At 37.4% G+C, this 18,942-nt stretch overlaps 4 protein-coding genes across 9 annotated transcripts; 3 read left to right on the top strand and 1 right to left on the bottom strand.

Moving 5' to 3' along the window:
- The first annotated feature begins 299 nt into the window (after positions 1-299).
- Positions 300-6,671, top strand: LOC113738032 (galactokinase-like). Its single transcript, XM_027265183.2, has 13 exons — positions 300-629; positions 771-946; positions 1,550-1,596; positions 1,784-1,878; positions 2,006-2,088; positions 2,716-2,784; positions 3,515-3,700; positions 4,485-4,625; positions 4,832-4,966; positions 5,500-5,570; positions 5,749-5,826; positions 6,038-6,179; positions 6,268-6,671. The coding sequence occupies exons 1-13, from the start codon at positions 467-469 to the stop codon at positions 6,376-6,378; spliced, it is 1,497 nt and encodes a 498-aa protein (XP_027120984.1). The 5' UTR covers positions 300-466; the 3' UTR covers positions 6,379-6,671.
- Positions 6,672-9,729: 3,058 nt separating this feature from the next.
- On the top strand, positions 9,730-13,231 carry LOC113738029 (uncharacterized). Of its 6 annotated transcripts, none has more exons than XM_072084137.1 (5): positions 9,744-9,963; positions 10,417-10,446; positions 10,761-11,593; positions 12,542-12,668; positions 12,789-13,231. In XM_072084137.1, the coding sequence occupies exons 3-5, from the start codon at positions 11,047-11,049 to the stop codon at positions 12,868-12,870; spliced, it is 756 nt and encodes a 251-aa protein (XP_071940238.1). In that variant the 5' UTR covers positions 9,744-9,963; positions 10,417-10,446; positions 10,761-11,046; the 3' UTR covers positions 12,871-13,231. The 6 variants fall into 6 exon arrangements, with proteins under 6 accessions (XP_027120982.1, XP_071940238.1, XP_071940236.1 ...); XM_072084135.1 differs by having other exon boundaries at positions 9,744-10,145; XM_027265181.2 differs by having other exon boundaries at positions 9,730-10,446; positions 12,542-12,672.
- A 1,190-nt stretch (positions 13,232-14,421) lies between these two features.
- Positions 14,422-15,531, bottom strand: LOC113738031 (cell wall / vacuolar inhibitor of fructosidase 1-like). Its single transcript, XM_027265182.2, has one exon. It carries the CDS (start codon positions 15,288-15,290, stop codon positions 14,730-14,732), a length of 561 nt encoding a protein of 186 aa, XP_027120983.1. The 5' UTR covers positions 15,291-15,531; the 3' UTR covers positions 14,422-14,729.
- Positions 15,532-18,200: 2,669 nt separating this feature from the next.
- Positions 18,201-18,719, top strand: LOC113737868 (cell wall / vacuolar inhibitor of fructosidase 1). Its single transcript, XM_027265011.1, has one exon. It carries the CDS (start codon positions 18,201-18,203, stop codon positions 18,717-18,719), a length of 519 nt encoding a protein of 172 aa, XP_027120812.1.
- Positions 18,720-18,942: the final 223 nt, after the last annotated feature.

Here is an 18,942-nt window from a genome sequence, read left to right as displayed (position 1 = left end):
GTTACAAAATTTCATTTTTTTAAATATACTTTCATGTGTCCGTGATTATAATATTTTACTTTTTTTAAATTCCTTCATAGATTGTAATTTTTTTCAAAAATATAATTTACTGTGCGTAGCATGGGCATTTATACTAGTATGTAACAAATCAGTCATGCTTTTAGGATAAAAAAAAAAACTCCTAAACTCGGTAGAATTCTTATCACACCGAGTCACTACCCGGTAAAACGTCTATTCGTTATCCTTTTCCTTTTTATTTTTTCAACCCTTACTCTCTCCTGCATAAAAAAAAAAAAAAAAAAAACGGTTAGACAAAACTCCGACATTTTTCGTTCATCACTGACTGTATTTTACCCTCGCCCCTCCGTCCAAATAGTTCGCTATAATATTCCGCTGTTTCACCTTATCCGGGAGGGAATTAAGAGCTTAGCTGAACCTTTTGCATTTTGATTGATTGATTTCATCAATGGCAAGGCATGAGGAATTACCTGTGCCAATCTATGCATCACTGGAACCAGTTTATGGCGGTGGATCCCAGCTTGAAGAAGCTGAGCTCCGGTTCAACCTTTTGAAGTCTAAATTTCGAGAATTCTTTGGCCACCTTCCTGATGTTTATGCTCGTTCCCCTGGTAAAATAAATAAAGCACATAACTGCTCTTCTTTCTGCTTGTCGTTCTGTTATGTTGTTGTGATTGCAAGCAAAGATTTTTTTTTTGGTCAAAAAGGGATGTTGTTGATTGTCTTCCTTTATGTATTACCTTCGTGTGTAGGACGAGTCAATTTGATTGGTGAGCATGTTGACTATGAGGGCTACTCTGTTTTGCCCATGGCTGTTAGGCAAGACGCTATTGTTGGCATCAGGGTTAACCATTCCGAGAAGATTCTTAGGATTGCTAATGTTAATGACAAGTATCCCATGTGCACTTATCCTGCTGATCCTGAACAGGTAATTTTCTCTTCCTTGATTTTGTTGTGTAGGATAATGGAATGTTGCACTTCAATGGAATTGGTGTATTGTGGACAGATACGTTGGTTGGTTCCAATTTTCGATTTCATTGCGTCCGTCCAAAGTTCTTCACTTCATGATGTTTTGTGAAAGTTAGAGGCAGTGAGCTTACTATGACAGCTACTGGTTATGGGCCATTAGATATTGGGTTTTCTTGACCTGTTCCAGAGTTTCAAGAGTAGAACAAGTTTTTAAGGCTATTCTTAGGAACTGCAGACTTGCTGAAATTAAAAGTATGGTGTAAAGCTTATATCTTTATTGATTTGGATCATTTTTATACGAAAATGATCCTGGAGAGCATGAAACTTTTCAACATGACGTTGCTCTTGGATGCTGATGCAAAGGGGGGAATTCGATGTATAAAATATTAGTATTTGCTTGCTATAAAGCTTTAATTCAGGACAGTAACTATTATAAGGGTGCTTATTGTATTAAATTTTAAGCAAGTCAAGTAATGAAAGTTACTGCAAGAATACTGTATCTTCTTCACATCGCTAGTGTTTTGGTCGTCAAAATGCCGCTACTTACTTATTCTGGCTGCAGGAGATTGATCTGAAGAATCACAGATGGGGTCATTATTTCATTTGTGGGTAAGGCTAATCTACCCACTTTTAACATTATGCTTTACATGGTTGGATCTGCTACATCATCCACAGCTGTTAGATTGTGTTGCGTGATCTGCAGTGTTACTTAGTTTAAGCTAGTGACTTGTTTAATTGAAGTCAGCACTCGGATTTGTAGGAGTAGAGAGAAAATTATTATTGTTGAGTTTTGCAGGTACAAAGGGTACCATGAGTATGCCAAATCAAAAGGAATAGATGTGGGTGCACCAGTTGGACTTGATGTCATAGTTGATGGCACTGTCCCAACCGGTATGATGGCATCTTTATGCTTGTCCTTATTTGGAAAATAAGTTGTATTACGATTTTCGCAGAATTGGGGGAAGGGGGTCTTGTCGATTGACACTTTTTGACACATATATTATTTCCTTTGCTGCAGGGTCTGGATTGTCAAGCTCTGCAGCATTTGTATGCTCTTCTACAATTGCTGTCATCGCTGCATTTGGCATGAACTTTCCCAAGGTATTCTAACTATCAAAGCTGCAGAGAAAATATTAAACTGTTTTTGTACTGCTCTGAAGTTAGTACTAATATTATACATTTCAAAGGAAGCCCATGCAAGTGCACTCAAGAGAAACATCAGTTTTATGCCTTTATAAAACAACGGGATTTATAGCCAACAAACTTATTACTTATTCAGCGGTCACAAATTTGTTGGCCAAAATCTGATTATCTTTGCAAGTGGTGATCGGTAAGTGAATCTTGAACCAATAAAATGAAGCAATAGAAGTAAGAGCGAGTTCCATGACATACTGACAGGTTTCCTGGTTTGGCGCTCCTACTATACTTGATGTCCCATGTGTTTAATGTAATTTTCTGTTTCATATCTGAGTTGGCTATCTGATATCTGTTCCTGGATATGTTTTTATTCTCAGGTTTTTGCTTCATTATTATTTTTACTTTCTGTGGTGATGATTCATGATTTCAAGCATGAATTCGTCATGATTTATTTGTAATTTATGCACATACAATTCAATAAGGGATTTCAAAGGTTATGTGGCTATGAATGAACATTTAGCTGAAGTTTGCCTATTTTGATTGTGGAACGGATTGTCCGTGTAATTTATTTACCTTACTTTTGCTCAACAGAAAGAACTCGCTCAACTTACTTGTGAATGTGAAAGACATATTGGCACACAATCTGGCGGAATGGACCAGGTAATGATTTTCTGCTCTTTCCTTGCCTGTTTCTTGAAGTTCTGAAGTAGCCTCTGCAAGATTTCTGCAGAAGTAGGTTCCAGCACCTGTCACAATATCATTTTATGCTAAATCCAGCTTAAAGTTGACAATAATACCAATGATGTAATTGTTTTCCAGGTCTTATATTGAACTCTAGACAGAATGCTGATACTCATATGTTGAACAGTTTTTAATTGGAACCTGAGCAATGCCTTTACTAAGCTTTAAGCTGTTTTATGTTGAAGAGTGTATGTAATAGCCTGTTTGAGTAATTCGAAGCTTATCAATCTTGTACCTTCCATGGGAGTTCTATGAAGCATTAGTAGTCTTGAATGATAAGTTTTCACCTGGGTTGCATGGTAAAATTATGTATCCAGTGGTCTTTTTATAATACAAAAACTATTTGCGCTCTCCTTCTGGACAGTGGTTGTTGGAAGTAAGAATAAGTTAGAGAATGTGTACAGTATGCTTGGTAGATATAAAAAGCATGTCACTTATGCTTGATCAAACATAATATTTCTTGTATATGTTTTATAGTTCTGTCTCACATTGTTTGATTTAAGTCACTGATTGGGGGAAAAAGAAGTGTTAGTGTGATCATGTTGATCCAAGAAGGATATGAATATTCTTGTGAACTTAAAAAAAAAATGACACCTGCATCATGACAATCTTAATTTCACAAATCTGTAGTTTCTGCTTCATTTGACAGGCTATATCAGTTATGGCCAAAACTGGCTTTGCTGAGCTTATCGATTTCAACCCTATTCGTGCCACTGATGTGCAACTCCCTCCTGGTGGAACTTTTGTAATAGGCCATTCTTTGGCTGAATCCCAGAAAGCTGTTACTGCTGCAACTAATTACAATAATCGGGTTGTTGAATGTCGGCTAGCAGCTGTAAGTATACCATGATTCATCATCTATTCTTTATTCTGCAGCAGCAAGCATTTTATATGTCTGTCTAAAAAACATGACTTTGCACTAAGACTGTCGTTTCCTAAAAATGATGCCAACTCACTAAGAGTTTCTCCACTGTCTTTGTGGTGAGTTTGTCAACTTCCTGGCCTGAGACAATAATTGTGTAGGAATGAAAAGTTGAACAATTATTTTAATGTTCTACATCTAGCTATTAGTCTTTGCTGGTTTTGGCATTTTTTTTAAATATATATGTTGGGTAGAATGTCAAGACCGTGGCCTATTAGAAACAGTATATATGTAGAACACTTACCAGTATTTTTGGTGGCATCAAACTACTATCTCAGGAGAATAAATGTATTCCTCTTTCTATGTCCTGTCCTATTTTCTCTGTGTGTGTGTGTTTTTTTTTTTATTGGTTTTGGCGCGGGGGGAAGGGGGGTGGGGGGTTGGGAGGGAGGGAGTTGTTCAAGACTCCAAAGCTTACATGGTGGAAAGGGAAACGGAAGGGATTGAGGGTTGAACCAGGGACCTCACGGTTACTGTGCTAATGTTCCTTCCATATAGCTTTGTTTTAGCACCGCGATCACATTAAGTAAATGGAAAGAGGGAAAAAGGAGGAAGAGAATGATTTTATGGTGCACAAGGATACAGTGCCTTGAATTACAGCTGATGAGTTTTGGCATTTTGAAAAGGATAGAGGCTATGTTTGTAAATGATGCCACTTTACAGAGTATGTGTATCCTTACAAATTTTGCTTTTGCAGATTGTGCTCGGCATAAAATTGGGGATGAAACCTGAGGATGCAATAGCTAATGTGAAAACTCTCTCTGATGTTGAAGGACTTTGTGTATCATTTGCTGGTACTCATGGTCATGGATCTTCTGATCCTGTCCTTGCAGTGAAGGTGTGTTTCCCACACATTGCCAATTTTGAAAAAGGGGGAAGTTGTCTTTTAAAAAAGAAGAAATTTAATCTGCTTGATTTTCATTATTTACATTTCATATGGCGTGTTATCTAAAATCCCACACTTTAAGGGAGTCTGTGTATTTTTCATGTATTTGTTTGACCCTTTGGAAATTATAACCTGAATAGTTTCGGGTTTTGACACAGGAACTTTTGAAAGAGGAACCATACAGTGCTGAAGATATTGAGAAAATCACAGATAAAAGTTTGGAAGACATCTTTGCTGCATCTCCTACTTCTTTGGACGTACTGAGAGTTGCCAAACATTACAAATTGCACCAGGTGCGTAATATTTATTTTAATCATTAATACGACATTTAACTTTTCTACTGTTTCACTGTATTTAGTGTTTTAAGTTTTCCCCGCCTTGATGGTTTCAGTTTCGAGGCAAATTATTGAATAGTCTCCGTCAATTTATCATTGGAAACTTTGAGAGCCATACTGTGAGAAAATAAAACTTCAAATGGTGCACAATATAGTGGCAGAAATAACAAATCTAGTGGTGCATGGTACATGGGAGGGAAATAAAATAAAACTTAAGGATAAAGCTGTATAATGTGTGAAGTAGTACTTTACAAAGTCATGCAGTTTATTGCCTATGAGGACGGATACCTCTTTGCCTGATATATCGTTTATCACTTATCCAAATCACCAAGCTATTGATTGATCAACAGTTCCTCGTTACATCTGTGCAGTTTCCATCTGTTAAATTATTCTTCTGTGTAGCTGAAATACCTGTAGTTATTTAAGATGTCATTGGCAACTGTTTTGACTTCTTTTTCAACGCCGACTAACTTCTCTGATATAACGTTCAGAGAGCTGCTCATGTGTACTCTGAAGCCAAACGTGTGCATGCATTCAAAGACACTGTATATTCAAATTTGAGGCAAGTTATACTTACATCTATGTTATCCTTGCCATGTTTTATCATGCATGATAAACCTTTTCAATGAGTATATATCTTCCTTCCACTAGATATTCCTTGAGATTGGAGCTGTCAACAGATCCTATATAAACTGGAGTCCTTTGGAGACTTTCTTTTTGACAAAGATCTATTATTGCAGTGATGATGAGATGCTAAAGAAACTTGGTGACCTGATGAATGACAGTCACTACAGCTGTAGTGTCCTCTACGAATGCAGGTAAAAGTTTGGAAACCATTTTCTAGAACAAACGGCTTCAGATTATTTTGTTAGATAGGTACTTGATTGCTAGTTGCTCAATTACATGCTTGGAGTTATTGTATCCTTACGCGTGTGTGCGTGCGTGCGTGTGTTCAAGTTTTGTTTTACTCTCTAATGTTCATTCCGTGTGAATATCTTTCCTGATGACATTATTTCCTCTTGCTTGTAGCTGTCCCGAGTTGGAAGAACTTGTAAAGGTTTGTCGGGATAACGGTGCTCTTGGAGCTAGGCTCACCGGAGCAGGATGGGGCGGTTGTGCAGTTGCTTTCGTGAAGGAGAGCCTTGTTCCTCAATTCATCCTTAATTTGAAGGTTAGCCTCCCAGTCCTCCCGAATAGCCGATCCAGAATGGTTGCAATGCTGATTGTCGCCTTTGCATTCTGTCTTTTGTATGTTTCAGGAGCAATTTTATCAATCAAGAATCGACAAAGGGATCATAAAGAAGAATGATCTTGGGCTTTATGTTTTTGCCTCCAAGCCATCGAGTGGTGCAGCCATTCTCAAATTTTAACTTCTGCCTGTGTTTGGCTGCGGTAAAAGCATCAAGTGTCGGTCCTAAAAATGATGGTGCTGAGTGAGCTCGTATTGTAATTCATTTCGTGCATGCAATGCAAATTTGGATGATATCCATCAGCCTGAGGGTTGCGCATTTAAGGAGTAGGTCTAGGCGGGATTGATCAGTGATGGAGCCATTACGTATCTTCCTTCCGTTCTGCCCCAATAATTGAAATTTGAGCAAACTTAAACTTTTATATATATTCGTGTATGCGTCCATGTGATGCGACCTTGGGTGTTGCCTGTCAATCAGACCAACCCATGCTCTGTTTGCCGTCATAAACGACAATGGGCAAATAAATGGCTTTATAACGAGTAAATTACGTAGCCCAACAACAGCCGAATATAACTCTCGGAAGGGAAAACCCTATTTCCATCCACTAGCCCTTCGGAGGTTTTTTTTTTTTTTTTTTTGTCATTTGTCGCTATTTCATCTATATCCTAATTTACTCAAGGGGAGGTTCAATTGGGCTTATGGAGGGACAGGTAGGAATTGAATCACCATCGTACTAAATGAATGTGTTACGTATCCGTCTGAATTTTTTAGAGAAGTCACTTATTGTGACAATTGATATTAATGGGAACCACTTATTATGAAACCTTGACCTCCTATCTCACCAAGTTTGAAGAGGCTTGGTCAAGCATGGTGGTTTGGGGCTAGAGGTTGAGATGGTTCATATCGTACAATTGAGGGGCCAAGTTCAGTTTCCCACCACCAGCAGAGCGGGTGTTATCCTTAATTAATTTGGCAGTGATTTGACTTCCCAAAAGAAACAAAAAAGTTGTATTGATATTTTTTTGGATCCTGGCCTATGGGCTATGGCTAGCAACAACAGAAAAAACTAAAAGGCAGACTATGAATTGTGAAATGTCATATTCCCGGGTACAGTACTAGTTTCATTTGTTTTGTTATCTATCTCTTTGTCATTCTGTATTTCAATAATAATAAGATCCTCGAACAATATATTTCTTTTTGTCCCTTAGGTAAATATTTTTTTCCACTTATAAATTATACTCCAATGATGACATGAAGCAAAAATGGCATGTTATAAGTATATTGGATTTGACATATTAAGGCTTCTAAAATCTAAATAAGATTGTAATTGAATTCACACACAAAAGAAAGACTTGCACAATACGAGATTGATCTTGCACGATCAAGCAAGCAACACAAAATGCTGCTATAACATTTTACTATTTCATTTGCCTAAACAAAGAAAAGAAAGACGACTAGAATACCTTCTTGGGATTTTTTTTTTATTTTTTTTATTTTTCTTTCCCTGTCAAACCAATTCACTGTGGCGAACCCTCCACTGCTATTGAGTCCAATTCTCGACTTTTTCACCCCTTAACTGCTGTCATATGAATTTATATTTGCTTCCCAAAAAATAGAGAGAGAGACGTGACGAGCCCCGACTATAACACTTAATAACAATCATATCCAATGCAATTGTAAAATCTTCGAAATATGCTTGGAAATAGACAACAGAACGAGCAGTAATTTGGCCGGGTCAAGGAGACCCCTCAAACTAAAGATATAATACTAATAGATAGAGACTAGAGAGTAGTATCAAATAATAGCCCTGCGAAGTAACTTGAATTGAAGGGTTGAAGACCTGAGATCCCAAAACAGCCCTATTTCATCGTCAACACTTAAGCTCCGGTCCTTGAACAAATCCATGCACGCCAAAACATAGTCATCGTTAGGCAGCATCTCGAAATAAATTGAGTCATTGGAAAACCTCTTAGGATTGCTCTGGTCAGTAACATCCCACAAGACAACACTGACTTTGTGCCCCAACACCACGTGGTTGGCCATGGCCAATGTCCAGTAACGGAAGATGTGGTCAAAGGTGTTGGTAAACGGGATGACGAGTTTACCAGTAACCACTTCGTATTGGATCAGGGTTTTCTTGATTTTCCAGGGATTATGGTAGTCCAGAACCGGCGGCGGGTACACATCTTTTATCTCCACGAGAACTCGGGAGGGTTGAAATTGGATGTCGTTGGCTTTGCAGGCTTCTTCTTCTGCCTTGGATGGCATAAAGTTGTGGTAGAATGTCTTCTTCATGCTGTTGATTGACATTGACAATTGACAGTTATTGACAATTGACAATGTGAAGGTGAAGCGAGCCAATTAAACTGATCAATCTGTACCGGGGGTTTTATGGCTGCAACACTTGCACCAAGAATGGAAAGTTTGAATTGTATTTACTAGGCAAACAAATATTTCTGTGCTTACCATTTTGCATATTTCTTAAATGCTTAGCAATAAAGCATCGTGATTTCTTGACGAAGAATTCTGTAAATATTTTGCACTCCATATCTCCACCTGACGCAACTTACCAAAAAAACTCTTCAAAACGATTTGCCTGTGTGGTTACAATTCAAGACGGAAATTAGCAGTAAATGGTTTTCGTATTTTAAGTTAACGCTCCAAAATAGTAAGCAAATCTTGTCCCAATGGCCTCACTTCGGACGACAATGCTATGTCACTCCACATGGAAATATATATATATGTACGTATATGGTTAGCATTTTGAATTGGAAACTTGATAAGAATGAATGAATGACAGAGACTTGTCCTTTTTTTTTTTTTTTCCCTTTTTTCACATAAGGTAAGAGATTCCAAATGCCATATGTCATTATCTCGTTGTTAATGATTTTGGCACTGCCCCCAATAGGAATAAACTTCACCGCCCCGCCCCCCCCCCCCCCCCCCCCCCCCCAAAAAAAACTATTACTTCTATATACTTATTGATGAAAGCCTTTGTTGACTGCTTATATCTATCTATAAATGTAAACTTGTTAAACTTATATGTATACATTATGAATTCTACACTTCCACTGCGTACTAAATAGTAATAAAAGTAATAAAAGAATACTCTTCTTAATTAAGAAGGTAATACCACTATGTTATAAGGAAGATATATGCTTTGTATTCAGAATACTTTTGTTGAAGGAGTGGTTGAAACTAAATGCACAGTGCAACATATTTTTTTTCTTTTGTGCCTCCTAATTGTGTGATAACACCGTGGTAGAAAATTGAACCGAGTCGATCTATATTCAGAAAATTGTATCCAAAAGTGAAAGTCGATCTATATTTAAGTTGCGTTGGTAGTTTTCTTTTTTAACTTTAAAATTGGGTTTTCTATTTCCCAAATTAATTGTGGTTACTGTCGAATGTACATATTTTTTGACGAGCATATAAAACATGTTCTCGGAATCACGCTTGTTACTTGTTAGTACACAGAAATGTGTCCAGCAGAAGAAAGAAAGAAAGAAATCAATAGGCTTCCAATTTAGGCCACAAATCACAATATCCCTCCCGCGTCAACTTCCACTTCCCTCTTATATTTGACCAAACAAAAAGGAAAATTAGCAATTGCCCGTTTCCTTATCATTAATGGACACTTCAACTACCATTCAGGAAAACTGTCGGCGGAGAGAGCAAGAGGGCTTCAGTGGTTTATAGCATTGTACTAGTTGAGATTTGAAGGAAATTCCTACCGCGACTAGGTACTGTGAGAGGAAGTATGAAGTAAGTACAGTTATCATGAATCGATAATGTCTTTTCGAGTTAAAAGGAGTACGGATAAGATGATCCGATGACTGCCACCTTGTGCTACTCCTTGTGTTTGTGCGTGTCTGTTTGAGTTTCTGAGTGGGGAAAGAAAAGCCAAGACACAGAAAAAGAAAAAAGAAACAAGGGAGAAAGCCCATGTGAGCAATCTTTAGAATCTATTACTAGTACTACTACAATGCTGAGCAAATAATTTAGTGGGATTTATGGGAGTTTCTTGGTTGTTCCCTGGCCAGAGTCCCCTGAGCCCTCGTGCACTAACCCTTATCTGTCGCTCTCTTTCTCCCTCTCCCTCTCTCCTATAATTCGAAACGAAGGGAAAGAAACCTATATTTAATCCATAATAAATACACCCCGCTTCAGTTTGAACTCTGTATATATTGATTCTGTTGTTGTTCTGTGTCTTCATAGGATCTTGGTTCTCTTTCCTTTCTCCTAAAGGTACTTCTTCTCCTGCTACTATCCCAATGTTTTCCTTAAAGTTTGAATTTTTATTGGTCAGTGTTTATTGCGTCATCGTGGAAATCAACTTCGTCATTGCTATGTGTATTGTACCTTTCTTGAACGAGAAGTGTTGGCCATAAGCATTGCATCTTTATTTTTTTGTAGTTGAATTATGCACTGGGAATTTGCTGCTTCATCCGGGGTCAAGTCCTTTGCGTCTCACTTTGACAATTCAATTAGCATATTCTTGCCAATTTTAATTGCTTTGGTGCTGTTACTGTATTGATTGTATATTCTATTTGATGTTGTAGGGGGCTTACTCTCAGGAGCTTGTTTTGACCGGGAGAGGGATTGGAGGAAGCATATTTATCACCAAGTCAGCTTGGTAGTAGGTGAGTTACAATCGAATTACTGAAGCAGTGTCTCGTCTGTGCATTTCTGAGCAAATTTGGGACAGTTCGTTTAGTGGTCTCAAGATTATGGTGTTAAGAAAACAGGGTCAATGAAAGTTACAAGTAGGAGTTGACTATTTGAGTGATGAGTTTTGGCAAATCGTTGATGAAGAGTCAATTGTGAGCTTTGCCACTGTAATTTTTCATGGATCACATGTTTTTTATGTATGGGGACTTTGAAGATGATATTGAGTGTTGTAGAGTTGTGAATGAAGAAGCAATTCCTGTACCTAATTCAAGTGCTAGACTAGAAAATCCTTTTCCAGCAAAGCTTTCTACTGGTTTTGATTTGTCAGTCAAGGGAGGAAAAGTGGATAATTTGGGCAGTGTTCCTAAATATGGGGATGTGGTATGTCGGGAGGAGGAAGTGAAGATAGAGATAGACAACAAGGTGGTTGGAGTGGTGGCTGAAGACCCAGTGGAGAAGGACATGGAGAAGTGTAAATCAGTAAGTGCTAAGAAGCCTCCAAAACCTCCCCGGCCTCCCAGAGGATTGTCACTGGATGCTGCTGATCAAAAGCTGATCAGAGAGTTAGCTGAACTTGCTGCTATCAAACGCGCAAAGATTGAGCGGATTAAGGCACTAAGGAAAATGAAAGCTGCAAAAGCATCACCATCTTCTTCATCCTCTAGTGGAAGCTTATTTGCCATGCTGTGTACTGTTATCTTTTGTGTTGTTATTATATGCCAAGGTAATCTTCCCTAACTTGGATCCAGGACTGACAAATTTTCAGCATAATGTCTTAATGAGTGCCTTTGTTTGACTTATGTTCCAATATGGATGTTTAAGAGTGTTAACCTAATATAATAGTTTTCTGCATCTATGTATTTCTACATATTCTGATCTGTACGTTAATTTTTCAGCTATTATCCAGTTAGAACTTCACAGCAGGCTACAGATTTCCTGTTACAAATGTTAGTGGTTCAGCGACCAGCATCATCTTTACCCATAATTTTGTTTGATCCAAATGATATTTGTTCCATTTACCTATTCCATTTTGCTTTTCGGCAGAGATGCCTGAATTGATTGTGTGATATTTGTTCACTTAATGAAGAATCCTTCTTCAGCAATGGTTTCTCCTTTTTTGGTTTTCATTTCTATTTTCCTGTGCTTGTTCTTTATATATGGATTGCTTTCTTTTCATGGATCTTAATATGAAAATGACAATTTAAAAGTACCTTTTCCAAGTTCCAACCCTGTTACCATTTGTAGGAAGTGTGATTTTTTAAAAGCATCTCCAGATATACATGCGTGCAAGTTTGAGATGTCTATTGAAAACTTTCAAGTTCCTTGTATAATTTTGTTCCCTCATCCTAACCATTTAGAAGGGGACATTCTACAATACTTTCTCCTGGATGGATTTGCTGTTTGTCAATCATTCGTGAACTTGATATAGGCTAATTCTTGGCACTTGAAGATTCAATTCCCTCTCATCCATTTCCACAAGCTATGCACTGCATTTGTACCCTAAAATACTCTTGGCTTGGGATTTATGTTTTTGGTGATTTGATGCTACCAGGGATATATACAAGTATGTAGGTAGAGAAAAATCTGGACTTGACATGCTTGAGATTAGTATCTTGCTCAATTATCTTACTGCAAGGCAGGAACAGTCAAGAAGTTAATATTGTGTTGGCAGGAATGTCGTCTAGAAATAACGCAGCTGTAATTCCAGCTGGACCAAGGGATGGTAGATTCATTGCAGTTCAGGACCCTGTGAATCTCTCTGCCGTTGCAAAAAATTCGGTGCATTCTGAACCTCCCAAGTAGGTGATTTCTGACTTTGCATTTACTTTCTCTCAAGTAGTTGACGAATCTACGTAGCTCGAAACTCCTTATGATGTGATGAAGTGAATTTGAGCTTTCATTTTTATGCTGGTTTGCAGTATAGAGGAACATGCTTCTGGTTTAGATACTGGGAATTCTGGGAAGAGAGCTATTGGTGAACGAAAGCTGGCTGAGAGGTAGAGTGTGTTTGATGCAAGTACATGAACGAATAATGGACATCGCACAAAGGGTATTGTAAATACCAGAAACCTCAAACATCATCATCTGTGTTAAGGCTACTCTAACCTTTAAAATGGTTTTCATGGGCTTACTTTTCTGAAATCTTGTTAAACTACGAAAAGCATCCGGTCGAAAGCCATGTATGAGCAGCATATACGTGATAAATGGCAGGACTATGGCGTCAGTGAGAGTAAATAAGTTGCATATTTTTTTTGCAGAATTTGGTGTTAATGACTCTAGTAGCGCATCATGCCTGCTTATGTAGCGGGCATCCTTGAACGTAAATGAAAAGAATAAGACCCCTCCTTCCTGTTGCTTCAAATCTGGATGGTATCTCAACTTGCGTGCATGCATTCTCAATTCTGTGCTTGTGATGCTTTAATAATTCTTGGTTTTGGCTGATGATATGATAAATGGGGACTGACTTTTCATTTGCATGCCTTGCGTGAGCTTAATGTAATGTAGGCGCAGCTGACAATCTTTGATTTGTTGATTCGCATATGGATTTTTTTTTTTTTTTTGTTTCCTGGTGGGCGTTCCACTAAAGCCTTCTTTAAACAGTTTTGCAATATGAGTCTGTTTTTTTGTTTTTTTTTTGGGGGGTTTTAAATACATGTCCGGGATTGGGGAACAATAGTTGACGATGTTGTAAAAGCCAACAAGTCTTCCAATTGTCACACTCACATCCTTGTGCATTTTAAGGTCTCAATATTGTCACCGTCTCTGCCTATAACCATCCATCAAGATTCAAGAATGGCCACATTGCGTTGTTGTGCGAGCGTTCACGGGACAGGAGAATGTTTCAAAACGTTTGGATGGTGAGCTTTTTAAACATTTGTATAAAACTTTATTACAATTCGCTATAAAAGTTGTATGAAAATTTTTGTGAAGACATTAAAAAATTTTATTATTTTGCTTTTTCTTTCCTCTCTTTTACTTCCTCCTCTCGTCACTACCATTATACCAAACACCGCCAACCAACCGGCACCTTCTTTTCTTTTCTTTTCTTTTTTTTTTTTTCCCTCTCTCATCGCACACTCTCTCCTCCCCTTCTTTCTCCTGCTCCTCTCCTCTCCCTCACCTTCCTCCCTCTCACTCACCCACCCCCTTCCCCCTCCCGCTCCCCCTTTTCCCTTGATTGCGCCGATCAAGGGGGGAGGGGAAGGAGGAGAGGGACAGAGAGGAGGTAGAGGGAAAGTGGGGAAAGAGGAGCAGGAGGGGGAGGAGAGAGGAGAGAGGGAGAGAGGATAGGAAAAGTGGGAGAGCGAAAGGGAGAAAAGAAAAGAAAAGAAAAAAAGATAAGAGGAGCCGCCGCCAACTACCGATGGTGGTGGGGGTTGAGATGGGGTGGGAAGAAGAAGAAATGAGAGAAAGAAGGAAATTTATATTTTGGAAATTTTGAGATGTGTAAAATTTGAGTGAATTTTTTGAAATTTCTGTAACCTCTACAGTTTTTTAAAAACTTTACAAGGAAAACTCGCCAAAAAAAAGTGAGGTGCCAAACAGGACAAATTCTTGAAACAAATTTAAGCCTCGAGTTCGGTATATATATTCTGGAAGAAAATGGAGGAGTCTCAGGCACCAATAGCTACAGTATATTTGTAAATTACATATTACAATCTCAGGCAAGGCAGGGCAGAGAATCAGAGGACAGGCAAATCTATGACGATGACCAAAACAACAACTTTTTTTGTGCTATCAACTATGTTACAGTAACGCGGTAACTTCCCGTTTCAATGTCACCTAGGCAGCAGAACTTTGAATATGTATGTCGTAAAACTGAGGGATTAAATATCAAGAACAAACAACAGAGACGGACCTCACAGCAGCATCCTGATTATTGATTTAGCTACAATGGAAAGATCGTAGACTTGTTTGTTCAGGTCAGTGAGCGGTGAGTTGGACTGCTTGAAACTATTCTCGCATCCTCGAACTTCTACAGCAGTGTCAGCCATGCCATATTCGGCGAATTTGGGAACCCCTTTCCTCAAACCTTCAATTGCTTCAGGAATATCCGCTTTTAGGATTGCATTGTATGAGATGCTGCACTTGATCAAGGGACGGATGAATTCTGGATTAGAGCCTTTAAGCCTGTTGATGGCATTCACCGCGGAGGTTGCCTTATCTTTGAGTGCGTCAACTATGATGAGGCCCAGACCATAAGTATCTGCGTCGAAGCTTCGAGGATCGGACAGTAGAGTTGAGAAGCAAAGTTGATAGTCAGGGGTGTTCCTGCAGGTATTCTCTATCAGGTCATTAACTTTCTCCCTTACCATGAAAATATGGTTGCTTTTCTTTAAGTTTAGGGGTGGCAATGCATAACTTGTGCTCAGCGATGGAAGGATTGCAAGAACTATGCAAGAAAAAGCAAAACTCCTCATTTTTTTTTTACTCTTATCTATATATATAGTGACTAAAGGGATCAAAAGATAATTGGAGATTAATAATAATGAAGGAGGAATAATTCTTTGCGTGGTTGGAAGGATTGATCGGAGATGGCACGGCCGGGAGAAAGCATTAGATGTTCATGTCTATATAGCCTGAAGCTCAGTCGTCGTAAGTGCTATAAAGCTGGCTAGAGTGGAGTCGGGGGTAAAATATATAGTATATAATAGTCCTCCCACTCGTTTGATTAGATATATTAGTGCCAAATAATCATGCTCCTTTTCTCTCTGTTAACCTAAACTCATCTGTGCTGTTGTCGATATATCTTTCACTTTGGATAAGTATTTTAAATTAAAAAAAATTAACTGCCTGAAAAATATCTTGACAAGGCAACATGATGAATTCTTTTGTTTTACGTTCAGTATTATTTTTATTATTTGCAACAGTGGCGGGAATAGAGTAAAGTAAAACCTACCAGTCAGGTGAAGTGGGCTTCATTCACTGCTGATAAGAAGATGTTGACATCTTTTCCTTTCTTTTATAATTTCTAGCATCAATTTTCTTTTAATAGTTATTGGATCTTAAGGAAACAAAAAAGAAGTATAACATGATGTTTATTTAGGAGAAATATCAATATAATAAAAAGTGGGACAAAGAGTGGTACAGAATATGAAACAGAAGATCCGTTGCGCATTATTACAGGGTGAATTATCGCAACGGATCTTCTGTCCTATACCCTCTGTCCCACTTTTTATTATATTTCTATTTCTTCTACATAAACATTATATTTTAGTTCTTTTTTGTTTCCTTAACATTCAATAACTATTAACTAAGTAATACACAAAATTTAACAAACTCAAAAAATCAAAATGCATAAAAAAAATGAGATTTTTATGAATTTTTTATTATATTTTTTAATTTTCTATTATATATTACTTTTTTGAACCTGTTGTATTTATTTTTTATTCAACTAATTGTTATTGAATGTTAAGGAAACAAAAAAGAACTAAAACATGATGTTTATGTAAGAGAAATAGTAATATAATAAAAAGTGATATACAGGGTATATGTAACAGAAGATCCGTTGCGGTGAACTATCTAGAAACACTTTTTCAAATAAAAAAAATTATCCCGAAACAAAGTGACGACAAACATAATACTACTAGTAGTACTCCACTAAACAGGTTTGTTTAGTGTCGTACATTAGTTCTATCATCTATGTACTAGTACTTGTCTTCACTCACCACCACCATCGTGGTGGCTTATCGTTTATTACTATATAATATACATTAAAGTATGATTACTATTATTTTTTTGACTATCCCCAGCCAAATGGGCAAGTTGTCGTTTAAACTTTCTCCCACTAGGGGATCAATAAAAAAATCCTCTCGAAAGATACCTCCTCAATTTTCCAATTGCCGGTATGAACTGCAAAGTAAGACCTGCATGACATGATATAGTAGTAGATAAGTTATCATTTCATGATTCATCAATCACCCCAAATAAAATCTTAGAAAATGAACCAATCACCATTAACTTAGAAAAGATGAGCCTTCATCATTCATCAGATGAATCAATAATAAGATTTTTGTTGTGTACAGGTCACATCTCACCTCCGACTTTCTTTACTTTTTATTAGTTAGATTTGTGATTGGATAATGCATTTGGGCCCAAAACCCACTACTACTGCCGGCGCTGGTTTCCATCTTTTCCCTATAGCCCACAGAAATGATGCTATCGGTCTTTGATCTCTCCCCGCCCCACATGTCTCTAGCTTGTTTTCCTCCTTTTTGGAGTCTTGAGATAATTGCCCCGTCATATTTTCGATTTTCAGGTAATGCATTTTGCAATCACCTTTTTTTTTTTTTTCTGGGTTTGAAATAGAGCATGTTGTAACCTTTTTTCATGTGAAATATTAAATTGTACAGGACAATATAAACCAAGTAGTTTTACTGGCAAAGTCTATAAATTGGATCTGTTTCTTTGTAGGAAACTGTCTTGAGAGAAGTAGAAAAGTTTTAATTGTAGGAGAATTTAAACCTACATATATATATATATATATATATATATATATATATATATATATATATATATATATATATATATATATATAAAGAAGAAGAATGGAGGAAGTGGAGAAGAGTTTAGAAGAATTCAAATATGTTTGAACTAAACTTAGGTTGCGTTTGATGAAATTGAAATTTGAATATATTAAATTACAAAATTGTTAAATACTAATTTGATACATTTGAATGTATATCACATTAAGTGGCGATGAGTGAATAATTTATCACTTATTTTTTAGAGCAAGTTTTGTCTAAGAAATTCAATGCCACTTAATTAATTCAAATATTTTATTTTTTTTTTCTCAAAAACATGTTAAGATACATATTCAAATTTGAATCCATTAAATTTAAGTGATGAATTAAGTTATCAAACAAAGCCTTACCGTGACAATTCTCTTTTGTTAAAAAAAAAAAAAAAATTTCTGCAAAAAGGACTTGTAATGACAATCGATGAGCTTGTCTTACAACAGAAACCTCGAAAACACAAAAAAGGGTAACGTGAGATAAGGCGATGAGAACAAAGTCATTCATGGAAGATATTAAACAAATCAGCACTAACTGTTATGGATAAACTGCAATTCATCTCTGCTTTAGCCTTTAGCTATATCTGTGGTAAAGCTTTGAGTGCTGACGAAAGGATAAATTTATCAATGAATCTCTCTTTTTGCTAATAGTGGAGGCAGAATTGTTGCCGTAACAATAATTGCAATGGGCTATGACTATATATGTATCGCACGCAACAAACAACATGTTTTTGCATCGGACCTTTGTCATTCTTCTTCTTGCTGTGCCCTTTATCATCTTCTTGTCTTGGTTATGTCACAATAAATTCCATCAAACATGAGGGCGACTCATGCAATTTCCTCCAAAACTCTTCCTTGCGCCATTCTCGTGCTTGCCATTTTCGTGCCCCTGAGCTCATGTGATCTGATCCACAGCACATGCAGAAAGACCCCAAATTTCCAACTCTGTGCTTCCATTCTAAGATCAAATCCTAAAAGCGGCAGCGCTGATGTTAGGGGCCTTGGCCTCATAATGGTTGGTTCGCTCGAGTCTAAGGCAACTTCTGCTTTGCACACAATTAAGCAGCTTCTCAGGACCAAACCACACTTGAAAATCCCTTTGATTGAGTGCAGCAAAAAGTATAGTTTTATTCTAAAATATGACGTTACTGAAGCTTATGAGGCTTTGAGGTTGGGAGATCCTAAATTCGGGGAAGAGAGCATGAATGATTCTGCTATGGTAGCTCAAGAATGTGAAGATGGTTTCAAACGATTCCCCTGCCCAATTACGAGTGTTAATAAAGATGCTCATGATATTTCTGCTGTGGCTGCAGCCATAATCAGGTTGTTACTCTAGAATCTAGACATATGGTACTGAGAAATTAATGTTTTGCTGTAAAATTTCTGAATGCTGTCTAAATAATCGACGTAGAACTTCATGCCTAAGATGGTCACGAGTGGTGTATATATATATACATATATACTATATCTAGAGTAACAACAACCTAAATGGGTACTTGGAAACTAATTTCTTTTTTTTTCTGTAAAATTTTTGAAAGCTGCCCAGATTATCAAGTATA

This window comes from Coffea arabica, chromosome 3e (genome assembly GCF_036785885.1).
Source record: "Coffea arabica cultivar ET-39 chromosome 3e, Coffea Arabica ET-39 HiFi, whole genome shotgun sequence".
NCBI classification, from domain to species: domain Eukaryota; kingdom Viridiplantae; phylum Streptophyta; class Magnoliopsida; order Gentianales; family Rubiaceae; genus Coffea; species Coffea arabica.
The sequence above is the reverse complement of the archived record's forward strand: the minus strand, read 5'-3'. Positions and strand labels throughout refer to the sequence as shown.